Below are 26,707 nucleotides of genomic sequence, written 5' to 3'. Positions count from 1 at the left end.
GTACACGACAGTTACACTTTTCTCGTTTTCTCTCTTACTGGTTTACTTCCGTTTCAACAGTGTGCTTTGCTATATAGGTTCAAGTGTGTTTATGCTTTAAATAGAATCAGCCCCATTTACTTGAGTGCCATTCAAAAATACTTAATTGGGGGGGGAGAGAGAGAGAGAGAGAGAGAGAGAGAGAGAGAGAGAGAGAGAGAGAGGACAAAAATCAGTAGGGAAAAGATTGTATTTTTAAGCTTCTAAGAAGATTTTGTAAACAATGGAGCCCAGAGAACCAAAAAAAAAAAAAAGTCATAAAATGACTTGACAGTGTCCTTTTAAGTGAACATATGGGAGTTTTATGTACGCATATGTGTCAACATATGTCCCGCATATGTACAGCCAGCTGCTAGCCAACCAGATTGTCCAATGTGTATGTTTACTGTAAAACAAGCTGAAAGTGTTTGGTCTCTTTGTTAGGGAAGCAGCTCATAATTTCAAGTATACAAATGTCAGTTGTTTCTCATTTCTTTTTCTCCTGAGCCAAATGAGCTGCTGTGGCTCAATTTGGCAGGGCCCTAAGTGAAGCTGACTTTCTGCCAGCCTCAGAAACCCCATCCTGAAAGTTTGGGAAATCTTTTATAAGAAGAAGGAACTTTTTTAAATGGTTCCCTGGCCATTGGAAGTTTTCTTAGAGCCTCAGCCAGCTACTTTCCGGCGAGCGGGAGAGCGAGCGTTCCACCGGATCCACACTCACGTGGTTTGGATGCTAATGGATGGACGTGAGGTGCAAAGTGAGGTTATCAAGCCTTCTCATAACTTTGGTTAAAACCCTTTCAAAATCTTTTGCCAGTGAGGGGAAAAAAAGAAGTCTGAGGGCAAGGCAGTGATTTGACTGGTGAGTCTAACTGAGCCATTTTGGAGTCCTGCTCTTTTTATTTTACCTTTTATGACATTTTTATGACAGTGTCCTATAGTTTGACGTGATGAGGTGACGCTCACGTGGGTTTCCATTGAAGACGGATTGACTGTCCATCTGCTTTCGTAATCGCAGTGTTGTTAAAGCCACTCGTCACCACTCTGCTTTCTGAAAAGCAGGAGGGAGAAGGACAGGAGGAACCAGAGTGTCAGGAGCCTGAGTTTGACCTCTGCTTATTCTCTTCAAAACTGTCATTTTTATAAACACAGGTGGTCGTTCATAGTTTCTTAAATCGGTATCTGGGACATTCAGACATATGCAATCGGGTAACAGATGAACTCATTTCTTTTCCTTCCATCCCGATGTGCCTTTTAGAGACCAAAGGTGTGAGATGCTGTAAATTGGGGTGGAGATCCCTGACTGTGGGACCCAGGTAACCAGCTCCTCGATGCCCTCACATATCTCTGTGTGGCCTGAGAGGTAGTACGAATGTTTATTTCCTCAGTTTCTGATGAAGGTGGCACAGATAACCAATCATGTTTTTAAATTCCCAGTAGCAATGACACAATAAATACTAAATAAACAAGCTTCTCTGTGGTCCCTGTAAGAAATAAGAGAGGCAGGGTGAGAACCAGAAACATCTCTGGATCAAGAGAATCTCAATAGAGAAAATCCACTTAGGCTCCAGGGAGAGAGCTCAGTTGGTAAGTATTTACTGAACAAGCCTGAGGGCTTGAGTTCGGATCTCCTACACGCATTTCTAGAACACACTGTGGCAGGTCAGAATCCCTGCTGGGGAGGCAGAGGCCTGTGCCTAACATTCGCACGTCATCCAGAGATGACCAATGAGCTTGAGACCAAGTGAGAAACCACTGTGTAAAGCAACCAGGTTTGACCTCTGGCTTCTACATACATGGGCATTTGCAGGAACTCACAAGTGTACATGTATCATGTACACGCCACCACCTCACAGACCCCAGAGAGAACGTTGAAGTCTTGCTCTTTGACATCATGAGTTGACGTGGCTGATAATGATGAATGTAGGGATGTATAAATATATCTATCGAGGCACGGTGTCGTTATTTACTCACTGCCTATTTCGTGTCCAAAAGAGCATGAGATATGCTGGGATCCTGTATACATTTCTTAAATACAGTAACAGAAGCCGGATCCCCAGAGTTCCATCACAGGACTCCTCCTAGGAACTCTGTTTCTTGTCGTTTCTTGACTGTGTCTCACCACTTTCTGAGGTGATGGTCTCAGTAAGGACGATGTCACAGAGCCTGTGTGACAGGCTGATGCAGCCCCAAAGGAATAATGAAGGCGCTCTCACCCACCTTGCAGCTTGCTCGCACAAGCTCTTTCTGCATCTAAGCGCGTCTTGTTCCCATTCTCCTCACCCCGTCCCGACCTTCCTGAAGCCTTTGCATATTTCCTTAGAACTGAAAAATGAAATTGGTGCTCATGTGTTTGGGGTGAGGGACAAAAAATGAGCCACCACTGACAATTGTGAGGAGAGAGAGAACAGCTGTTTGCATCTGGCCGTGGGGTAAAAGAGATGAACAGCTGCTGGTAGCTGTGGCAGACAGGAAAGGGAGCGAGAGTGAGCAGCTGCTGTTAATTCGGAGCCCAGTAGGCCTCTCAAGGGCATTGGAAATCCAGAAGCAGCTCTGGGAGCTCCACCTAACTACTCCGTCCTGCTCTTCCTTAGCTTCTGCTTGCCTTGCCTTACAGACAATCCCACAATGGCTGCATGAAGAATCCCAGCCGGAATACCCACCCCCACACTTCCTCGCCCTTTGAAGAAGCAAACCAAGATGGATAACAGGTCACACCTTTTTTCCCAGTAAGTTCTTACCGATTTTTGCATGAAGAAAGAAATTGATCTGATCAGTAAGAAAATGAGTAAGGGTGGTCAAGGGTCACTATGTTGTCTGCAACTCTTTGTGTAGGGTTGAGGCATCATGGACTTTCCCCCATCCAGTTTGGCACGTTTGTTGGTGTCATTTCTGTTCAGCTAATGTTTGGGTGGCCCCTCTTGGTAAGGTTTTGCAGGTAGAGCTTCTAATGTTGCTAGGGATTAGCGATCCTTCTCAGGGAAGAGCACACCAATCAATTTTCCAGTGACAAATACAGTGAAAATCTACATTCAGGTGACAGAATATAGACTGAACAGGTTGTACTTAGGAATGTATGTGTGCATACAAGTACATATATGCATTGCGGTAACAATTAAAAGAGAGGTCATGAGTTTGAAAAAGAAGGGGAGGGTTATTTGGAAGGTTTGGAAGTAAAAAAGGAAAAAATGTTTTAACTAAATTACAGTCTAAAAAATAGATAATAAAAAGAGCCAACAAGAAGGCTATTAGAAGACTGGGCAAAAGAAAAAAATTCTATCTTACCAAAGAATGCATCTGTTGCAACATTAAATCGACATTTTAGAATTCCAATAAGTCATTATAAATTGTGTTGATTTAAGAATAATTTAAACTTTCGATGGTTTTCACAAATCTTTCTTTTAACATGTTTTAGTCAGGATTCACTAGATAACATAACCAATACAAAATCAATATATTATAAGGGTATTTAATAGATTGGCTTACACAATAGGGACTGGGTGGTCCAACAATAGCTGTCTGTGCACTGGAGAAGCTGAGAACCTCAGAGCTACTCAGTACATTAGGTGAAACGCCTTGGCACTTCCAATCTGGTCCTGAAAACCTAGAAGATTCCAGAAGAGTCTCTGGTCTTCAAACATGTTTGAAAGCCAAGAAGCTGCCCTGTGATGTCATCAAAGGAGAGCAACAACGACGAGATGGACACACGCTCCAGCCGCACGTACGTGAAGGCAGGCGAGCAAGAAGCAGGCAGCCCCTCCCATCTCTTCCTTTCTAGGCTGCCTGACAGAAGATGCCACACATGCTGGGGTAGGGTCATCTCCCCTTAGTCAATTCTCTCTGGAAATGAACTTTTAGGTCCACTCATACATCTTGTAATATAGTCTAGACTTACATTTACAACCAAGAATAAAGCCAGCTTGGGCTACACAAGATTTCCCCTCAAAAACAAAGATGTCTTTTTGGTTAGGACTGAAAGAGCTTGAAGGGGCTCGAGACCCCATATGTACAACAATGTCAAGCAACCAGAGCTTCCAGGGACTAAGCCACTACCTAAAGACTATACATGGACTGACTCCGGACTCTGACCTCATAGGTAGCAATGAATATCCTAGTAAGAGCACCAGTGGAAGGGGAAGCCCTTGGTCCTGCCAATACTGAACCCCCAGTGAATGTGATCGTTGGGGGGAGGGCGGCAATGGGGGGAGGATGGGGAGGGGAAGGCCATATAGAAGGGGAGGAAGAGGGGTAAGGGGGATGTTGGCCCGGAAACTGGGAAAGGGAATAACAATTGAAATGTAAATAAGAAACACCCAATTTAATAAAGATGGAGGGAAAAAAAAGAATGTAGTTCAGTTGATAGACACTAGAGGCATGAGTTCCTCACCACATAAACCAGCTATGGTGACACACACCTGTCATCCTAGCACTCAGAAGGTACAAGTAGGAGGATCAGAAGTTCACAGTCATTCTCAGAGACATGAAGGGTTTAAGGCTCTCTTAGAATACATGTAAGTTATACAAGCACACATATATTTCCTTCTATTTTCCTTCCTATTTTTAAGAAAGAGAAGGAGAGAATGCCTTTGTATAACATGTCCACTAAGAAACAGGGTTTGTGTTTGTGCTTCATACAGGATGCCCAACAGTTTTAAGGTAAACACGAGTGCCTCATGCCAGTCACTTCCTTTTCTCATTCAACACAGAAGGAGATGTGTCTCACAGCACTAACTTACAGAATTCCAGCTCTTTAGTCTCTGACAGACACAGTATAAGAAAAAAAAATAATTTCACATTATTTATTACAGAATTCTATGCAGCTAAATGCCTCAGGATAAAAGGATAACTAGGCAATATGTGTCAAGCCACCTATATTTTTTGAAAATCAAAATTTTGAGCATTCTTGTGATATGATATCCATGGAGAGAAATTTTCAGAAGTAATTTGTGCCTGAGAACATGAGTGCAAAATATACCCCCAAATTAACACTAACATTAAGATATAGGAAAGACTACGCTGTGGAAAGAAATTCGTAATGGGAGAAGTCAAACTAGGAGGGAGGAAATGTTTCATTTCATTTCTTTTGTTAGTTTTTTTCTTTATAGTGATAAAATGTACAATGAAGGGCATGGACAGGCAAGTTATTATGAAACTACTAATGAAATCATTAAGCTGAAATCTCCATGAAGTCATGATTCCTAAGCTCTCCTATAACATTTTAGTCCCAGGGTCTATTCAGATGCTAAAAAGAAAACGGTATTAAATAAAGAAGTAAACGAAATGGGTGCTAGCTTACAGTTTTCATATGTTACTTCCAAGAGAAAATGAGAACACTTCTACCAACAACGTCAGTGTGAGTGGGAGAGGACCCGCTTCATTCACACACAGAATGAGAAGCACCCTGAAGCTGTGCACTCATGGCGCTTCACGTGGACTCTACCATGGTCAGATGTACCCGGGCCAGAAGAGTGAACTCCCAAATTCTAAGTTGGAGGTGACAGAGAAATCAGCAGTTTCTCAATGCGTCTCCTCTCTGTGACTTGTTAACCAGAGGAAGCTGGTTAAGTTGTTGAAGGACTGATGTCAAAAGTCCCTCACCCTACGATGCCAACCATAATGGCCGAAGTCAAAGTCCCCCCAATCCCCTGTGTTTTGTACTCCAAGAGAGTAATGTCCCCTCAAAGCAAATTCTGAACAGTATCTGTTTTCACAGTTCCCCTTAGGTGTTGGCTTTATTCTCTGGTTCAGAACAGGAAGGAATTGAGCTCCAAACCAAGTGCTAAGCACAGGAGGAACCATCCACCCTCAGTTTGGCACCCTCGTCCCTGCTGTGGTGGATTCTGGAGCTGAATGTTCACTGCATCAAACTCTAATGTGAATGAGCTTTAACTTCTAATCTATTTCTTGGGGCAGTTAGGACAGATTGCCCAGTCCCCAGTGCACAGAGTTCTCTTTAGACTGAGTCTGTTTCCCAGATATTTTGAAGTCTGCCCAAGGCCTGGTTGTATAAAGTGTGAATGTTCCATGTTAACATAAGATACTCCAGCGCTCTGAGTGGGGAGTAACTCAAAACCCTGACAAACTTGTCTGTTATCCAAAATGTGTTTGCAGATGCTTCCCCGTTGCCTGTAAAATAACATTAAAGGAAACATCTTGCTCCATAAATACAACTGTGGAGTGTTTAAGTGACTTACACTTCATTATCATCATCACCAAAACCGTAAAGTGCTGTTTCTCTCCAAGGCCAGGATCGTAATGTACTCGAGTGTATTCAGTAGACAGTTGAAGAACACACTGAGAGAGCGCAGCCACTAGGCTTTTATCAACCTCCGCTACACAGACCATGAGGCCATTATACCCAAACAGGTCCCGTATGCTAGCTAAGTTCGTTTTCTGCGTTGATGTAGCTGAGCGACATTTTGAGAAGGAAGCATATAAGTTACTAGGCCAAAGAAGCAAAGTGGCTTTTGTGAGGATTGGCTTCAGTGAATCAGCTGTGGGTCCAAGTAAAGCAAAGAAGCTGGCTATCCAAGAAGGGCTTGGGGGAGAGGCCTCTGAACCTCGACACTGGCCTTTCCCCTACCTTGGACTCAAGCAAAAGCATTGAGTTTTCCCGGGTCTCAAGCCTGCTGACCTTTGAGCTGAGCTTAGAACGTCCATTCTCCCTATTCCTTATCCTTAGCTCTAACACAACTCTAATGTCTTGAATATTCTGGGTTTGCGGCTTGCAGATGTGTACTGGTGCCCTCTTTACTTTTGTAAGCCAGTCCCCTAGGATTTACACACAGACACACACGCACGCGCACACACGCACATGAGAAAGTATTGCAGAATCTTCAATGGTAGGTATTTCAACAAACACAATTTTACTCAGTTCAGGTAAATACTTTAAGGTTTGCTTTCCTTAGCAGGAAGGGAAAGGTAGGATCTGGGTTCTCTGAGGGGTGAGATTTAAGAGTGTATAGTGGGGACAGAAACGAATATAATATGGGTATGGATATAGATGTTTGCAGGGAATGGAATGGCTCCCCTCACATAGTTGTATGACTTCTCAGTATTGAGGAAAAAGAATAAATTTCAGTGGAAAATTGTCTAAGTTACGTGTTCTTGCTTTATGTATTGTCATTAATCCATGTACAATGTAGGAGTTACCTCATGTCCTCATTGCCTACAGGTAACAATAATATCCATCAAAAGAATTGCAGGGGACTGGGCAAGTGGACTCAACAGTTAGGATCACTTGCTGCTCTTAAGGAGGACCAGATTTGATTCCCAGCACCCGCACAGTGGCTCCCACCATCCATAGCTCTGGTTCTAGGGCATCCAATGCCTTCTTTTGACCTTTTTAGACACCAGGCATGCACATGGCATGGATACATTCATTCAGACAAAATACTATATGTAGGGGCTGGGGATTTAGCTCAGTGGTAGAGCGCTTACCTAGGAAGCGCAAGGCCCTGGGTTCGGTCCCCAGCTCCAAAAAAAAGAACCAAAAAAAAAAAAAAATACTATATGTATAAAAATAAATCTAAAAGATTTAAGAACTGTGAGGATAAAAAGATGTAGCAGTGAGTAATTTCTGACACACTATAAACTCATTGGTAAGTATAGATTGATTTCCTTCTGAGTAGTAAGCTAGCTGTATCCACCTTAATATCACTTAATCCTCCCTACTGGTAGATATCTAAGAGTGTTTGCAGAGCACAGGAGTAAGTAAAAGCAATAAAGTTCCAGCATTGCCCTTCCTCCTCAGCAAGAATCAACCATGTGAAATCCACCTGGGAAAACGCATCAGCACCAGGCCTTCTGAGAGCATCCCATGGAGGCCCGAGGTCACTTAGGATGCTGTAACTTAATTTGCGAGCTTAATTTCTAGATATTCAAATATATGCGTCTTAGTCAGGGTTTCTATTCCTGTACAAACATCATGACCAAGAAGCAAATTGGGGAGGAAAGGGTTTATTCAGCTTACACTTCCACATTGCTGTTCATCACCAAAGGAAGTCAGGACTGGAACTCAAGCAGGTCAGGAAGCAGGAGCTGATGCAGAGGCCATGGAGGGATGTTTCTTAATGGCTTGCTTCCCCTGGCTTGCTCAGCTTGCTTTCCTATAGAATCCAAGACTACCAGCCCAGGGATGGCTCCACCCACAATGGGCTGGGCCCTGCCCCCTTGATCACTAATTGAGAAAATGCCTTACAGCTGGGTCTCATGGAGGCATTTCCTCAAGGGAGGCTCCTTTCTCCGTGATAACTCCAGCTTGTGTCAAGTCGACACACAAAACCAGCCAGTACAATATGCAAGTCTAGTTTCTGGATTAGAGGTTTAAAGCTGGAAGACGTTGGCATCTAACTGAAATGACGAGAATGTTCTGTGTAGACGGAGAGGCCCAAAACGCCCAAATTGAAATCCTAGGGGGGATTCCATTGTCAAAGACCATTCCCCAGAGGAGCACCCAGAGAACAGAATGATGCAAGGTTGGTGCCACAGAAGTGATGGAAATGTCCCGAGAAGGGAATGGTTGTTACTTTGACTAAACGTTGCTGAGAAGCAGACTCAAAAATGGCACGAGTAGAGCTGGCAGCCCAAGGGGGCCCCACAGAGGTCTCCTGTGTCTGGCTTTCCATCTCCAGTCTCCTTTCATCCACCTTCCCCCAGGAACTTAGTTATTTGCAGCACCTCCTTGATTCTGTCTTTACCTCTGTCTGGAAGTCATGGCTCGTTTCCCTGTGGTCCTGGAATCGTGGTTGCAATACCCTCCCACCCCCCTTGTGACATGTTACCTGGTGGCCTTCCTCAAACCGGAGCACCACTGCTCAGTTTCTTGTTTCTGTACTTACACGGAACTTTGCACAGTCCACTCCACTGCATGCTTTATGTATTCAGGACGTGTGTTTGTCTTACTGTCTATCATTGCCGCTGTAGGCTTGCTCTACGTAGAATAGAACTCACGAATTGGACAGATGACTCAGAATTGACATGTTATTTGTCCCGTGAACTCGAGATTAAACAAAGTGCACCAGCATCTAAAGCAATGTCAGGCTGCTGGTGTGTACAGTAAACAGTAAAACTTTCGGTAGAAGAGTCAGCCTCCCACACCCATCCAAAAATGAAGCCTACCTTTCGGTTTCTGTATTCAGCTGTTTCCCGGTCTCTACTGTATTTTATTTCAAAACCACGAAAAATGACAGCAAGTGTCACAGATGTCGCTCCATTGCTGTCAAAAGTGTGTTGACTGTTTAAACTTCTGTTAGCGAGCGTGGCATGAGCTGCTTATTTCTCAGAGATGATCAGCCTAGTGTAGCGTGCTCAGTGACAGCTGGGGTTTCCCCCGCATAGGGATTTAAAGACCCAGGAATTTTCCATTTTAATGCTCTAGTCCTCTTGTGGATTGTCTGGAGTCCGTTGGGCCAGGGGAAAAAGAATAGACACAAACAAATGTCTCGTCACCTGGACCACACACACAACTTTTGCTCATGGGGCCACATTTCAGAATCGGAATGTGGCACAACTGAACGCAAGGCATCATGGGAAACATAGACACTGAGCTTCTATTCCCCAGTTATGGTTCCAACCCATAGAAGTAAACATAGGGATGTAAAAAATAAAAGTGATAGGCACTCATCATCTACTTTCTGTCTTCATAGATATCCCTTCTTGGGTCATTTGATATCAGTAGGGTTTGGCCACACTATGGCCATTTTCAGAGATGATCCCTGTTATACCCTGTTTTGGATATCTGCTTCTTATGGTGAGCCAACACTCCATATCTTGTCCACACGTTCATTCCTCCTCACTTAGACTGTTTCTGATCTCTCTTACAAATAGCGTTACTAGAAGGCCTCGTGAACGGAGTGATGTCAGCTCTTTGCAGTCCCAGGAGCCCCTGTGAGGATCTAATCCCTTCGCATTCTTGTCAACATCCCTTTTATCCTTCTTTCTCCTTACACTCAAAGCTTCATTTTGAAAACTAAACGCTGCTGACTAGCTCCAGACTTGGAATTATAATGCAGTTACCCCAATACAAAACTAGATAGAGAACTGGAACTCAAGAAAACCTAAACGGAGTGGCGGTTGGGCTCTTCCTTTCCAGCCTGCGTGGTTGACCATGTGGAGACCCCCGCACCTGCGGCCACCGAGCTTTGTGCTCCTGCTCTTGCTCCACGGTTTCCTCCCCTCTTCCAAACTCATCCGACCGTTCTTTCCATCAGAACATCCAACAAATCATTAAGTAAAAGGAGTTATGAGCCTTTTCTTTTGACCAAACCATTTCATTTTGACCTTGTGCACCTCCTGAACCAAGAATCTTTCGATTCCTGCATTAAGGAACAGAAAGAAACTTTTATATCAGAATTACATGAATAACGATAGAATTGCATTTTTTAAAATAATGCAATTGTAATGTTTTAGGTCTAATTTCTGTTGCGCCACTTTAATTCTTGGATACATTTTATGTTCCAAAAGATTAATATATTTCCATTTTTTCCATTTTCTATTTTAATTTACTAAAATTCTTTTCACTGGAATCAATTATTTTCCACATGAGGTTTAAGTGAATATATTATTTAATATGGGGATACTTTTGTTGTTATTCATATCAAATTTTAATGATTATAGTTTCTGTAATTGTAACTTTTATTTTATAGTTATTATTTGTACTGAATCCAATTGTCATGGGTCAAAGTATTTATACTAAACTTAGCAAAAAAATTGGAATCTTCTGTCAACTTTTTGGGCAACAATAAATTTTTTACATTTGCCAATTTAGCAGTTTTATTAGCTGCGGATTATGCTCGCCAAGTCTGATTTTCCCCTATTCGTTATTTGCATGTAAGACTCTATGAACATCGAAATAGAGAAATTCAGTCACATTTTCATTCTCTGTAAATTTTCCTGTGTGCAGCTTTAATTATTGCCATTTCTTTTTTCCGTGCTGGTCACTGCTAGCAAAAATATTTAGTATGGAATGGTTACAGAATGAATAGGTTTTATTCTGGTATCTTAGCTCACTCATAAGAAAATTGTAAGCGGAGTCAATGTGATTCTGATGTACGGTATTCTGGTACTTCTTTGTATTAGTAAATATTCTCTTCAACGTTTCTACCTTATTCCACTTTACAAATGAAGAAAGGATATATTCTATCTTAATTGGATACACTGTCTGCAGAGTGACTAGCAAACACCTGGAGCACACCATCACTGTGGTTAAGACATCATAGGCATTAAAACAAGCCAGTGTTGGAGGGGCTTATGAGGCCCTAATGCCTAGCTGAGGAGCTGTCTGCAGTTGATTACTGGTGGGAATGAACAGTCACTTTCCTTTGGGAGGTAGAGCCAAGGGTAGGTTTCTCCTGCTTCAGTGGATGACCCCACACCCATGCACACATGGGCAGCACCAACTGCACTCAGTAGACAATTATTTAAAAAAAAACATGAAGGCAACAGAAGATGAGAAAAGAACACTTTTGGGGGCGCCTGGGAAAGCTAGAGGATAGTAAACAGGGATGGGCATGGTCAAATCTTAAACATCAATAACAGCTATTATAAACTAATATCCAGTATCTGATCTATTCTAATTCTCTATCTGACTGCTTATTGGGATCTACTGGAGAACTTACTTTTCTGACTTTCCTCTTCCCTGAACCTTCTTAGCAAATTCTCACTCCACGAGTCAGAGGCTAGGCACTCCATGTCCGGAATTTTGAAAATATCCTCCAGTAATTCTGATGTCTGCTCTTTGATGCTTGAGCACCTTTCTGATACATAACGGGAAGAAAGAATGATAAAGGAAAAATAGAGGCGGGAAACAGACCACATGATAGAAAAGGGTTTGCCCCAAATAGAGAAGACTTGGCTGAGTCATGCCAGGGAGAAGGACCACGAGTACGACAGACCATGAGATAATCTGGATGGGAAGGGGTAGATCTCCCTGTGCCGCCCACAGTGGGGAAGACTAGAATTTTCTTTTCTATCTCCCAACCTATTTTCTAGTTTTAAAATATCATCTGCTGTGGAGACAAAGATAAGTTCAGTTTGCCCAGGATTTTTCTTCCTCTTCTTACAGGATGGGTGACACACGTGTGGTGTTCCTTGCAGTGGTTTCTAAAATCTAGAGGGTTGCTATGTCCCCCGTAGAGGGACAGGTGGATTTCTGTCCAAAGTCTAATTTGCATGTTGATATTAGTAATGAGCACCAGTACCAGACAAGCATGACTTACCTACAGCATCAAGGTAGCTGTGGAGTGCAGGACAGGTCCCTTAAGGAAATCAGAAATGAAAAGATGAGGAGGGAGGATGGTCTTACCTTACTGAGATGGCAAGTGGAATTCAGGGCATAGAATTGGGGTTTGCCTTGGGCTGAAAACAGAACCAGGCTCTCTTGTCAGCCTGTCCACACGTATAATAGAAAGAGAAGAGCAGGAGCTGAGGGTAAAAGCTGTGACTTATTGAATGTTAGAATATGAAGTCAGTCTCGTCATTTGTCTCCACAGAAGTCTTCTGAAGCCAGGAGCATCTGGTCTGCTCCTTTGCATTTAGTAATAGTTACCATTAACACATTTGTGGACTGATTACCAAGTCACAAGAATTGATGTCCTTTGCATGTACACTATGTCCAGTATTGACTACAGTTTTATAAGGCAGATACCAGTGTTATCAGACTTTATAGGCAGGGAAAGTAGCTGCCCCTGGACAGAAAGAGTCAGAGCTGATTCAGGATTGAGTCAAATGCGATGATGTCAGAGTCAGGGTTCTGCCTTCTGCACTGGATCTGCCTTTCCAGGACCTCTAAGAGTCCTTTACCCTACTGTTGTCTGGCGTACCTGACCTGTTTCCATGCATTTCAAGTTCTGTCACTACTTCAGGGGCTTACAGGGCATTTTAGAGAGATTTTCTAATGATGCCATTCACAAAAATGTAAGTGGAGTCCAGCAAAACTAACAAGGAGTGAAGTGGTGTGGCATCACCACCCTGTGGCCCACCCCATAGATAAAGGAAGGAAGTGGCCATAGGAACTTAGAGAGTGAGTTGCATGGAGTACAGCATCACAAAAGAGCTGTGGCCTTTAGTTAAGGAACAGCCAAGAAGGCCTAGGACTAAATCCTCATCTTACTGCCCTCCTGATCTCCAGAGCCCTTGCCAATGCCTTCTACTTGCCAAACCCAACAGGAGGGTGGAGAGCAAGTGATTCCTGATGCGTTCCATATGGAGCCGTCCTCTGGGAGTCTACACAGCATGAAAAATGGGAAATAGAACCTAGAGGGAAATGAAAAATGTCAACAGTGGACACAGCACATGCTTCTGTCCCTCTCCTCCTCTTTCATTGTTACAGCACAAACGCACATTCACGGGCATGCATACACACAGTTGATGCACACACACACACTCAATGGAGTGAAGATAGTGACTCTCTCTCTCTCTCTCTCTCTCTCTCTCTCTCTCACACACACACACACACACACACACACACACACACACACTTTCTTTCCCCCCTCTCTCACTTTCTCTCTCTCACACACACACTCTCCCCCCCACCATACATACACACATGCTTCCTCCTCTCTCACACACACATGCACACACACACACACACACACACTCCTCCCTCTCACACACACACTTTCTCCCTCCTTTAACTGCAAATAGGGTTATTAATAGAATTCTACATTTTTCATAGAGCTCTAACGCATCTCTCGAGGATTCACATGTTGAAATTTATCGATTATGAAATCGAAACTTCGTCTAAAAGTGCTGTTAAAAGATATGGCCCTTAGAAGATAATTAGATAAGCTCATCACAATATGGTCTCTATGATCACATATGTGTAGCTTTATGAGGAGGAAGAGAAACTAGAAAAGACCCACAGGAGGAACCCTTACTCTGTACCATATCAGGACAACCAATATGAAGATGGCCATCAAATGGAAGCCCTTGAAACTGAGAAGTATAAATTAAATAAGCCTCTTTTAACTTTAAACACACCTCGGAATTTTTTGTAGTAGTTAAAGTTGTACTGACAGAGTATCCTTCGTGCATTGTCCTAAGTACAAAAAAGGGGGTAGATCTATTGGGTCGGCCCTTATCACTTCAGCGCTACCACACTTAAGATTTTGATATTCATCCTCATGTTAGCGTGTCGTGGTTACAGGATATCATTCCTCATTCAGGCATTATGGCTTTGTTCCTACATAATGGGTAGAAAGAATAGTAAAGGAGAGACAGAGGGGGAAACAGACCATCTGATAGAAAAGGCTTTGCTCAAAATACATAACTGTTGGTTATGTTAGACTGTGTTACATGATCATTTAGATGAAAAGACTTTGTACCCAGAAAGTATCTTCTTCAGTGAGAAAATTAGAATTGCTTCCGAAGGATGAAAGACACAGCTATTGGCTTGGTGTTTATCCTTGCCTGATTGCTACCTTACCCACACATGCTAAACACCTTTAACCTGAAGCCCAACATGCTTCAAACTGGAAATATTATAGCATCAACATGATATGTAGAAACCACACGCCAATTTCATGTGACAAGTCATAAGCAAACTAATTTTTTAAAATTTATTTCAGGATACTTGTATGAGGTATAGATGAAACACAAATCTATTAATATTTAGACTTTGTTCCTACCCCTAAGATATCTCATCATGCATGTGCAGACACCTCAAAATCTGGAAAAATCTAAATAGGAAATATTTATGGTCCATAAGATTTAAAATATATAAAATATATATTAGATATAAAATATCCAATCTGTACTACATGTGCTCTCAGCTTTACGTCTTTGTAAATTAAATTCAGAAAGAGCTTAATAGGGTTCCTGGTCTATAAAATGTAGGTAGTGAGTTGAGACAAAACTGCTCCACTGGGCAATGTTTTTCAAGATATTCCATCTTCTCACCTACAAAAAGATGCAAATGGAATGTGTCACTTAGGTCATGTGCTTCTGTGTTGAAGTCACTGGTCATGTGCTTCTGTGTAGCTTCTTCTTTTATTTACTGTATAATAGCTAGTTCCATTGATGGCTTTCTACGCTGCCCTACGGAGTCAAGAATCTACCTCACACCAGTGAGAATGGCTAAGATCAAAGACTCAGGTGACAGCAGATGCTGGCGAGGATGTGGAGAAAGAGGAACACTCCTCCATTGTTGGTGGGATTGCAGACTGGTACAACCATTCTGGAAATCAGTCTGGAGGTTCCTCAGAAAATTGGACATTGAACTGCCTGAGGATCCAGCTATACCTCTCTTGGGCATATACCCAAAAGATGCCCCAACATATAAAAAAGACACGTGCTCCACTATGTTCATCGCAGCCTTATTTATAATAGCCAGAAGCTGGAAAGAACCCAAATGTCCCTTAACAGAGGAATGGATACAGAAAATGTCATACACCTACACAGTGGAGTACTACTTAGCTATTAAAAACAATGACTTCATGAAATTCATAGAAAATGGAGGGAACTAGAAAATATCCTGGGTGAGGTAACTCAATCACAAAAAAACACACATGGAATGCACTCACTGATAAGTGGATATTAGCCCAAGATACAGTCCACAGACACATGAAGCTCAAGAAGAAGGACAACAAAGTGTGGATTCTTCAGTCCTTCTTAGAAGGGGGAACAAAAATATTCACAGGAGGAAATACAGAGACAAAGTTTGGAGTGGAGACTGAAGGAAAGGCCATCCAGAAACTGCCCCACCTGGGGATCCAGCCATATACATACAGCCACCAAAACTAGACAATATTTCTGATGCCAAGAAGTGCATGCTGACAGGAGCCTGATATAGCTGTCTCCTGAGAGGCTCATCCAGAGCATGATAAATACAGAGGCAAATGCTCACAGCCAACCATTGAACTGGAACGGAGTTCCCATTGGAGGAGTTAGAGAAAGGACTGAAGGAGCTAAAGGTCTTTGTAACCCCATAAGAACAACAATACCAACCAACCAGAGCTCCCAGGGACTAAACCACCATCCAAAGACTACACATGGATAGACCCCTGGCTCCAGCTGCATATGTAGCAAAGGATGGCCTTGTTGGGCACCAATGGGAGAAGTCTTTGCTCCTGCCAAGGCTCGATGCCTCAGTGTAGGGGAATGACAGAGTGGGAGGCTCAAAGGGGTGGGTGAGTGGGGAAATAACCTCATAGAAGCAGGGGGAGGAGGGGTGGGGGGGTTATGGACAGGAAACTTGGAAAGGGGATAACATTTGAAATGTAAATTTAAAGAAATCCAAGGAAAAAAAAAGAATCAACTTGTACTCATACCTTAGTGCATCTAAGAGGACTGTTAAGCCCAGGGCTGTATGATAAAGGAATACTAACTTCGTTGTGTAAAATATTGCTTTTTTCTATCCTTTTTCTATGTTTTATTCTTCACAATACATCTTCTATTCCAAATACGATTCTCCAGGACTTTAGCTGTTTTTTAAAACTGTGCCTGGCTTTCTTCACAGTATTTCTCAAAGGCTTAGTGTCGGCCTCCTGTCTTACCTTAACATTACCCATCTCCCCAGGACTTTGTCCTACCAAATGCAGGTTCTGTCCCTCCACCGACATAGAATTCAGATGGGAAAAAACAGGATTGTTCCTGTGATTGGCATCATTGTTTAACAATGGAGACATCATCAGAGGGAGAGAAGATGACTCATCAGGAGCTAAAACAATAACTTAGGGCAGATAAACAGGTGAAGGAGAGCAGGATACGTGAAGCCTTAGGGGACGATGTTCTTAGCATCTCTCTTCAACATCAATGGGAAGACTTCTCATTTCATCAAATGTAGGTTTGTCTGTTGCTCTAGCTTCATTCTTGGATGGAAATATAGGCTGACCTCACCTTGACTTTTATACTTTAGTACAGTGGTTCACAACCTGTGGATTGTGAAGCTTATGGGGGTCGAATGACCCTTTCACAGGGTCCCGCCTAAAACCATTGGAAGATGCAGATATTTACGTTATGATTTAATTATAAGAGTAGCAAAATTACAGTTATGAAGCAGCAACGAAAAAATAACTTTATGTTTAGGGGTCACCACAGCATGAGGAACTTGTATTAAGGGGTCACAGCACGAGGAAGATTGAGAACCACTGATTTTGTTGGGAACTGATATATAGTAAATATATACCAAGCGTCTCAGGTCTTTTGTATGGCTTTCTCAAAGTCCTGTTGTGAAAAATTGCTATGTTGTAGATATATATTCAGCTTAGAAGAGTAAGATTCCACAGTTTAGTCTACAAACAGAAAATTACATGGTATTTTCAGCCAAGAGAAAGTGGGAATGGCAGAGCCAAAGGGGGAAATGGAATCTTAAGTCAGCCGCTTAGCTGACTTTGCTCTTGATAGTGCACACAAAGAAGACAGCTCATGTAATGTGGCAAAGTGGGTTGCTACTGAAAGTCCTGGAACCCCACCCCACCCTTGGGAGGGGTGCTTCTCTGAATCTGTCACGTAAGCATAGAAGAAAAAGCCTGTGTCAACTGAAGCATCTAAACCTGGGATCTTTAGCTGGGCACTTTTTCAGTAATAGAAGATTCTATTGTGCCTGCCCCCCATGAGCTCAAGTATCAGAAAAATCAATCTCTACCAACTTCAGATGATTCTATTAGGTGGCATTCCAGAAGAAAACCTCTCCAGATCACAGTTAAGAGTAACACCCAATTTACAAAGTAGATTTCTTGCCGCAAATGCATTGGGCTTGAATCACTGTGTGGAAAGTATGTCGACTCATAAGAGAAACACTTGACAATCCCACTGCTGGAATGTTCTGGTTACTCAAAGGAAGGCATCATAGAAAGGTCACTGGCCTTAAGGCTAGAATTATAGTCCTAGTCCCAGCTGATGGGACAACCTAGGGAGGTTGCTTAAAAAACGCCTGTCTATTGTTTGAAAAGCAACTGTGCAAACAGCTTCCTCAGGGGGATTTCTTCCTTCACATGACATTTATCCCTTATCTTTTCATATTCTGTGTCTTAATTAAGAAGGGAAAATTTTTTTCTGTGTTCCTTTACTTGGTAATATATAAGTTTTTATTTATAGATGGACCATGGGCGTACTCTTGATCTTGAATTTTTCTAACAGCTTAATTTGAAAGGCTGTTTATTTACCCAATAATGATATTTTCTAAAGCAAAAGAGCTTCAGCATACGAATCAAACTCTTACCATTAGGGAAAGTCTTCCACCCAGTGTTTTAGTTCCTGAGGTCATTTGTCACCTCCGGTATAAGAAAACCAACAACTCCTCACTCCTGCTGAGATGGAATATTCTGGAAGAGATTGAAGCCTTCCTGAGATTGACAATGGATCCAGTTTCTTCCTCTACATAACTGGATGTTTTTTAACCAATCAATTTCATCAGTGAAGACCGCAAAATAACTGCTAGGAGATCTTATTTTCGGTTACTTTATATCCATATTTGCCTACTTTTTATTAATCTGTGAAGTGCTTGCCAAGAGTGGAGGACATCTAGTACGGGTAGCAGAGGAAGGGATAAATACCAAGTAAGGCCATGTGACCAGTTGCAGGAAATAGAATTATAATTGACATGAGTGTTTCTGTCCTGTTTTGTTAAGAATGCATTTCTGCAGATATTTGTGTTTTCTTTCTTCAATTTCTCTATCATGGGATGTAACATTAAGGAGAGAATATTGGTGATACAACTATCATATTTAAGTTTGAGATACTAAAGAATGTCCCTCAAGAGACATTGTAACTATTCTAAAGATATAATGCATTTGTGGTTATATGAGGGAGGGATAGTTATATCATGTTCTGCATAATTATATCCCGTTTAAAAATATAATACATTTTAATTGTACATGGGATCGTTATATTATGTTTAGGTGTCATGATGATTTGGATATTTGGAAATTATCACAATATAAGGAGATACGATTGTATGTCAAATTGGCAAGGGGTGGACTTGTGATGACTATTCTTGGTTGTCAACTTGACTACATCTGGAATTAACTAAGATCCAAAAATAGATGGCACACCCATGAGTGATTTCTACTTAATTCAAAATGGGAAGATCCACTTCTAATCTGGATCTTTGAGGTAGGAAGTGTAAAGATCTTTAATCCAAATCTTTAATCCAGATATAATCTGGGCTGCACCTTCTGTTAGAAGCCTAGAGGAAGGACAGGGAAGAAGGAAGCTTTTGCTCTTTGCCTTCTTGCTCTCACCCTACTAGCAAGTCCATTCCTTCATTGGCGGTAGGCCAACCTCTTCAGGATTCCAACATATACTGAAGATCAGCTGAGACATTCAGCCGTGTGGTCTGAACAACTACTGGATTCTTGGACCTTATGTCTACAGGCAGCTAGTGTGGGACTTGCTAGACCATAGCCTGCCTGTAAGTCATTCTAATAAATTCCATTTAGATAGATGATAGATAGATAGATAGATAGATAGATAGATAGATAGATAGATAGATAAGATAGATAGATAGACAGATAGACAGATTCACTTCAAGTTATGTCAGACAGACAGATAGATGAGAGACAGAGTCACTTCATAAGTTCTGTTACTCTAGAGAACCCTGACTAAAACACAATTTTTGAAAACTTATTTTTTCATCAGATTGGTCAGCATGTATTGAAAATCTTCATGATCCCGGATTTTAAAAACGAGAATCTCTGTAATTGTTCCTACTCTAGGCATCATTATATTTTTCATGGTGAAATAACAGGACAGGAACAATCGGCTAGGGTATTAGCATCTCAATGTCCAGTATGAGAGGCACAGGGGAACCTCTGTTGCTTTACAGCCCAGTGTTATTTTTCGGAATGGTAGGATGCGTCGTCCTTCCACACAAGGACGTTCTTACCCAGTAACAGCTTAAAATCCTAACTCGAATCATCTCCTATTTCCCTCAATGTCAGTCCCTGGCTCCAGTTTGCTGTTTGGGGGTGCGACAGTGGTTAGAGGGTTGGAGTGTGGGGCAGAGTTAGAGTCACCTTACAAAGTAAGGTTCTCATGCAGCATATTCTCCCACACTGTGTTTTTTTTTTCTTTTTTCAGAGCTGGGGACCAAACCCAGGGCCTTGCGCTCACTAGGCAAGCGCTCTACCACTGAGCTAAATCCCCAACCCCCCACACTGTGTTCATGTCTGTTTCCTTTCCACGCCCTTCTCCTACGGTCCTGATTCCGTCTGATTCCATGCTCACTCAGACCCTTTCTTCCTCATCCCAAATCTTCACTTCTACATTCACGTCACATACATTCCTTTACCCTCTGCCTCGTTTATTCTCTCCCCCTTTCTCCTTCTTGTGGTCCCCTTTCTAGTTTCATAATTCACACACACACACACACACACACACACACACACACACACTGATAGGCACCTCTGTACAAACTAAAGCCTAGGATCACCATAAGAGAGAAACGCGTGGTAGTTGTCTCTTTGAGTCTGGCTTTCTTTGCTTAACATAATGACTTCCGGTTCTATCCATATTCCTATGAGCATCATGATTTCATTTTTCTTTATGGGTGAATGAAAATTCCATTGTATGTACTAGACTTTCTTTATCCACTCATCTATCGATTGGCATCCATGTCTTAGCTGGTGTGGTGTGGATAGCATAGGAATGAAGAAGTTATGTAAGTGTCTGTGTGGGAAGACTTGAAAGTCTTTTGACTATACCGAAGTGTGCGGTACATTGGTCAGACAGTAGGTCTACCTCTAGGTTTTTGAGAAATCTTCACGGTGATTTCTTTTGTGGTTGCTCTACCTCACATTCCCACCTGCTGTGAATAAAGGCTCCTTGGATACACCCTTGCCAGCCAGCAAGTTTTGTCCTCCATAGTAACTATGCTTACTGGGTTGAGGTAGAATCTTGAAACATTTTAAACTCAAATTTCCTCCATGGCTAAGCATGCTAAAACAATTTTTCATTTCAAGCATTTATTTGTTATTGTGTTTCTTCTGTTGAAATGGTTGATCCACTTCACTTAGTTCATCTACTGATTAAAAGATTTGGTTACTTTAGTGTTTAATTTTATAATTCTTTATATAATCCACATATTAACCCCCCTTGTTATAGAGCTGGGAAAGTGTACTCTTCAACCTCTTTCTTCATCGTCAAAGTTTTTGAGGTAGATATATTCCACTTCCTTGACTAAATTTATTCCGGGGCATTTCTTTGTTTTAAGAGCTTCCCTCATACCAGTTACAAATATTAAAAATTATTTAGAATCCTTAGAATCTTTGAATCTGTGGTGACATAAAAGTGGATTCTTTTATTTGTGCCCCACATTTTTCAGTTGACCATAAAAGCACTAAACTGTCCTTGGTAAAATCCTGCTGGAGTTTCTAGTATCTAGAACAACTATATCTATTATATAAAAATATGTATTCAAATGGCCTAACAATTTACAAACTTTCCTTGACTTTATGAGCATACCTCACCCGCAAGATCGTCAATTAAGGTAATATAGTAAAAAAAAAAAATCAAGAGGTGGACACAAAGGCAGTGACAGGGAAGAATAAATGTTGGGACGATACTTCAAAACCAAGGAAGGAAGAGAGGATTCTGGTGGCTCTGGGCTGAACAATAGAGAGATGTCCCAATGCTATACCCAGATCAGCACTGTTAGTGTGGAGGGGAGAAAGTCATTAGCCCAAAGCTCAGGAAGAAGATTCCAGAGGGCATCCTAACTGGAGGAAGGATGGCCAAACGTTCTGGCTTTAGCAGGAGCTGGGCCACTTTCAGTTCGACCTAACAGGCATTTCGAGAGATGCACATAGTTTTACAGATGGGAATAGAGGAATAGTTTTTGTGGAGTTAAGAGCTATTGTGTGAGTAATCTTGATTTTATTGACATGGGTAGATAGGAAATACTGCCCTTCTGCAAGAGACTGGGTGGCAAGGGTCAAAACCTTTCGAAAGCCACAGCGGACAATTCTCAGGTCTTAAGTCACTGAGGGTGTCTCATGTATGACAGCAGTTCAGTTCATATTTACCCAGAAGACCTTACTGCCTCCAGTCAGAGGAATTTCCACCCAAGTGATTGTGTCAGTGAGATAGTCTCTGTAGCAGAGGAGAGTTTCACCAAGGTCTTTGGATTTGGGGGAATCTGATACAATGAGAATAAACCTTCTTTTGACTCCGTTCTCTTTGGACACAAGAGAGTCCAGGTTTACCAGCTATTCACCAGGGCTCGAATGCAGTAAGGTGAACCCAGTGCCTCCATTTTCCTCCTTTGCTACATATCCAGACAAATGCAAAAGCAATTCAGGACTTTGCAGTGCTCTTTAACTCCTTTGAGACCCAGTGTAATGAAACATGATTTTGACAGAGGAAATCCAAAGTACTTGGATCCTTGCTTATTTTGGTGGAGGGAATGCTGGCACACTGAAAACCCCAGCCCAGAAGTATGCAGCATTGGGATGGAAGTCAAGTAGGAAAAGCCTGGATTCTTCAGGCTCCAGCTGAGTGCAACACTCTCAAGAAGTTTCTGCCCTTTCTTTTTGCTCCCCATGTTGGCTGGAGGTGCGCGAAGGGATAAAACCAATGGAATGGATCGCGTGAAAACGGATTTTCCTGATGCTTCAGAACCCTGGGAAGTGTTTCATTCTTGCTCAGTCTGGGGTATAAATTAGTCCATTTTTCCCCTCTGAATCACACAGCTGGTTTCTGACCTAAATGTTCATCTGTGTTCTGTGCTCTTCCACTGTATTTAGAGGTGAAGTTATTGGAAAGGTTTCCATAAAAGCGGAGCCACTGAAGGGAAATCACGTTACTTTTCATCTGTTTATGAGCGGGAAAAAAAAAAAAAGGCCAACAGAAGAACTGTTTTGCCACAAATTCAGAGTGGATCGCAATGTTTGTGAATCTTGGCAAAAGCATATTATTGAAATAATCCCTTATTCCAAATCTGAGGCAGATGGAGGGTAAGGTGCTGAAGGTGTTACTTGCCTATACCTAAGGCTCTCATAAAACATAATACCCTCACATTCTTCAATTTAAGTCTTATTTGAGGGTTATTTGAATGTGTTTTTTAATGTGCCATAGACTTACAAAATTGTCTTTATTCAAGACATTTGTTAAATTGCTTTTGACTTCTGGGTGGGTGCATTCCGTATGAGGCATGGCAATGTTTTGTGTTAGCAATGTAGTTCTGAAACAGCCCAGAAATTCCCATCGCACTTTAACACAGAGCCCATTGGAGCCAGGAAGTTGATGTTTGTGATTTTAATTACCCTTGAAAGGGCTTTCAGTTAGGCGCATACTTCTTCGCAGCAGTTGATTCTTTTCAAAATATTTTCTTTTTCTCTCCACTTGCTGCTCAGCGATTACATTTTACTAGGGGTGGTATTCAGAACATTACCAGTTGTTTAAAGAGTATTGAACTATACAACTTCTTTCAACTTCCATACTTGAAGAAGTAGGCAGAAACAGGTAATGGTTTTCCTGTTCACTTGCTTTTGTCTGCTTTGCTTTTTAGCCCTAGGGATTCTGTTTAAGAGAACTCAACTTAGCAAGTCTCAAGTGAGTTCCTAGCCCTAAGCCATGTCTTATAGATGCCTATTTTGGGGATAAATGAAGGCTTACTGTATTGCTTTACATTTACAAGGTAAGTTGTTGAAGATATAAGGAAAAATAGAAAATAAATTGTGTTGGTTTGTATATGCTTGACCCAGAGAGTGGCACTATTTGTAAGTGTGGCCTCATTGGAGTAGGTGTGTCATTGTGGGCTTGGACTTTAAGACCCTCATCCTAGCTGCCTGGAAGTCAGCCTTCTATCAGTCTTAAGATAAAGGTATGGAACTCTCAGCTCCTCCTGCACCATGCCTGCCTAGACACTGCCATGTTCCCACCTTGATGATAATGGACTGAACCTCTGAACCTGTAGTCCAGCCCCAATGAAATGTTGTCCTTATAAGAGTTGCCTTGGTCATGGTGTCAGTTCACAGCAGTGAAACCCTAAGACTTAAATTAAGGATTTTTGTCGTTGTCGTGTTGTTTTGTTTTTCTAATGTGTCCTAATTTGTCCCTATCCACTGAAAAAAACCTCCCATCCATGCTAGGGCAAGAGACTGTAATTAAGCTGTATGGGTTGCATAAAAAAGAAGATGTGATCGTAGGAGGGGCTTGATTAAGAAAGGGTGCCCGTGGTAAAAGGAGGAGAATGGGAGATTGAGAAGACTAAAATTCAGTATACACAGGCATGAAACTGTCAAACAAAAGATAATGGGGAAAACAGCATAGAAAGTACCACTTGGGAGGTTTAGATCTTTGATTAAAATTGTTACATAGGTGCAATTCTTTTACTTTTTTTAATCCTCTCCTCATTTTTAATTTTATTTTCTCTCTGCTGTGGGCACACTTGAGTAAACTTGTAGTAACCCTTTCATATGACAATTCTCTCGGGTGTCATCGATAAGAATTAATTGAAAATCTCCCCATGTGTCTAATATTGTCCCTGAGCTAGGAGATTGCTTTCCTTACTCTTTAGACTGGCTTTAAAACATTGCTGTTACCTATGTTGGTTGAAAATGAATAGTTTCCCAGCAAGGAACCTGACACTGTCCTTTCAACCTAACCCTGAAGGGAACAGTACGTGTGCTATATTTAAACCACAACAATGAAGACCATCGGTCTTCAAACCTTAGCCTATTCAGATTAACTCTGGGGGTGTCTTGTGGATTTGCACAAAGAAACCTCTGTCTAGTGAATTTAAAAGAAGTCACACCTAGTCTTTGTCTTTAAGCATTTTGTGATGCTATTAGGAAATTAATTGATCACGAATGGAAGTCATTGGAGAGCAATGAATACTAATCCATGTGACGTTGACTTTAATGCAGGAGACTTTGAGAAGGGAAAGGTTAACATGGACTGAAGTCAGCAGGAGAGGTTCTGGTGCCAGAGGAAATGGAGACGCAGTTGACAGACTGAAATTAGAAAATATTGTATATTTTGTATTCTAATAAACTTTGTTCTTTGACAACTTCTTATATTGTATAACTCAGTCTGGCTACTGTGTTCCCTCAATCCTCTCTTGCAACCCCCTCCAGTCCTGCCTGCTTCCCTTCTTCCCCATACATTTCTATCTCATATTTGTGACTGTTTATTTTCTTTTCCCACAGTTTGATTAGACCTAAGGACATCTACATGACCATGGGCTTGGAACCATCTGGGAGAGCCTAAGGGGTCATCAGTGGGTATAGAACTAGATGACACGCTCCATCCCCTCAAATAATTTGTTACTTGTCAATAGGCCATCAGCTATAGTAGGTACTTAGAAGATGTCATTTCACATTCCTTTTCTCTGTTTCCCTTATCTTCAATTCTTTCTGCTCCCTCTTCTGTAATGTCTCCTGAGCCTTAAGGGGGATGGTATTACCATTTTGTATGACCAATTAATACTATATTCAGTTAGCAGAATAATAGCACTATGTTGTACCCTAGGGCCCACAACTTAGCCAGTTGTAGGTTCTTGGCCCAGTTAATGGTTCTGGGCAAGAATGACTTATGGAACAAGCTTTAAACCCAATTGTAATGAGGCTGGTTATTCCAATAGCATTTGTGTCTCTATTCTACAACTAGGTGTATCTTGCCATGCAAATCATTATAGCATCCAGAATTCATATCTGGATAAGACCGTTGAGTACTTTTCTCCTACGGTGGTGTGCACAGAACCTTCCAGTGTATTTAAAAAAAACCCAAGCAAACAAACAAAATAAACCCAGCCAAGAGGATTGTGTTGAATCTGCAGATGATTTTAGCAGGCTGACCTTTTTCACAATACTGATACACTTGATCCATAAGCATGGGAAGTCTTTGTATCTTCTGTTGTCTATTTCTCCCAGCTTCTCTATTCGTTGTCTTCAAGTTTCACTGTAGGTGTTTTTCTTTCCTTTGTATTTTGTATTTTTAAGAAAGGGACTATGTTTTCACCTGGACAGTGATCTGGAGAGGCCATCAGACAGCCAAAAAAACCTGCATTCCACTCAGGCAGGGATGACTAGAAATAGCTCTTAGTGCAGCTGAGGCGAAGAAGGAAAAGTCTTGGCATCTTGAAGATGAAGTCCCCTTAATTCTCATCCCCATCTTTATCATGTTCTCCCTTTCCCCTCCTTCTCCAGCTACCTTTAATGCCTGAAGCCACCTTCTGTGCCAGGATACAAAGGGGGACATACTTCTTTTGGCTCATTGTATCAGATGGTTCCATCACCTTTGTTCAGTGGCATAAGCTTGGCTAATGGGAAGATAAGACAAAGAACGTTTAACCTTTTGACAGACAGAAGGCAGAGAGAGAGAGAGAAAGAGAGAGAGAGAAAGAGAGAGAGAGAGAGAGAGAGAGAGACAGAGAGACAGAGAGACAGAGAGACAGAGAGACAGAGAAGTTCCAGGGCTATGAGACCTCCATAAGTCCACCTACTTCCTTTAGTTAGGTGTCCCCTTACAGTTTTTAGAAGCTACGAAGTTAGTCTCACCACCTAGGAATGGAGACTTGAACACATGAATGTATGGGGGATATTTTATATTTTAAGCAATAAACGCCAAAATGAAAATCCTAAAAAGTATATGTCTATGTGGAAAGCCGTGATAGCATTCACCATTACAAGATGGCACCAGCTTCCGCTGTGCCCCACGTGGAAAGCCGCGATAACATTCGCCATTACAAGATGGCGCTGGCTTCCGCTGCGCCAGCCTGATTTCCTTTCAGGAAACTAGCTGTGTGCGC

The 26,707-nt window shown here is 41.8% G+C and overlaps 1 protein-coding gene across 5 annotated transcripts in view; it reads left to right on the top strand.

The window, feature by feature from the left end:
- The first annotated feature begins 2,479 nt into the window (after positions 1-2,479).
- The window catches only part of LOC134479797 (large ribosomal subunit protein eL19-like), a 63,986-nt gene continuing 39,758 nt past the window's right edge, over positions 2,480-26,707 (top strand). For all 5 annotated transcript variants that reach the window (XR_015624661.1, XR_015624660.1, XM_087559479.1 and 2 more), the window contains exon 1: positions 2,480-2,747. Coding sequence is in view for 3 of the 5 variants with exons in the window: in XM_087559479.1 (XP_087415605.1) it covers positions 2,719-2,747 (29 nt within the window). In the remaining 2 variants the exon portion in view is untranslated. The remainder of the gene's footprint in view (positions 2,748-26,707) is intronic.

Source organism: Rattus norvegicus, chromosome 7, assembly GCF_021556685.1.
Source record: "Rattus norvegicus strain SHRSP/BbbUtx chromosome 7, alternate assembly SHRSP_T2T, whole genome shotgun sequence".
Taxonomy (NCBI): Eukaryota; Metazoa; Chordata; class Mammalia; order Rodentia; family Muridae; genus Rattus; species Rattus norvegicus.
This window is presented reverse-complemented; position numbering and strand designations above follow the sequence as displayed.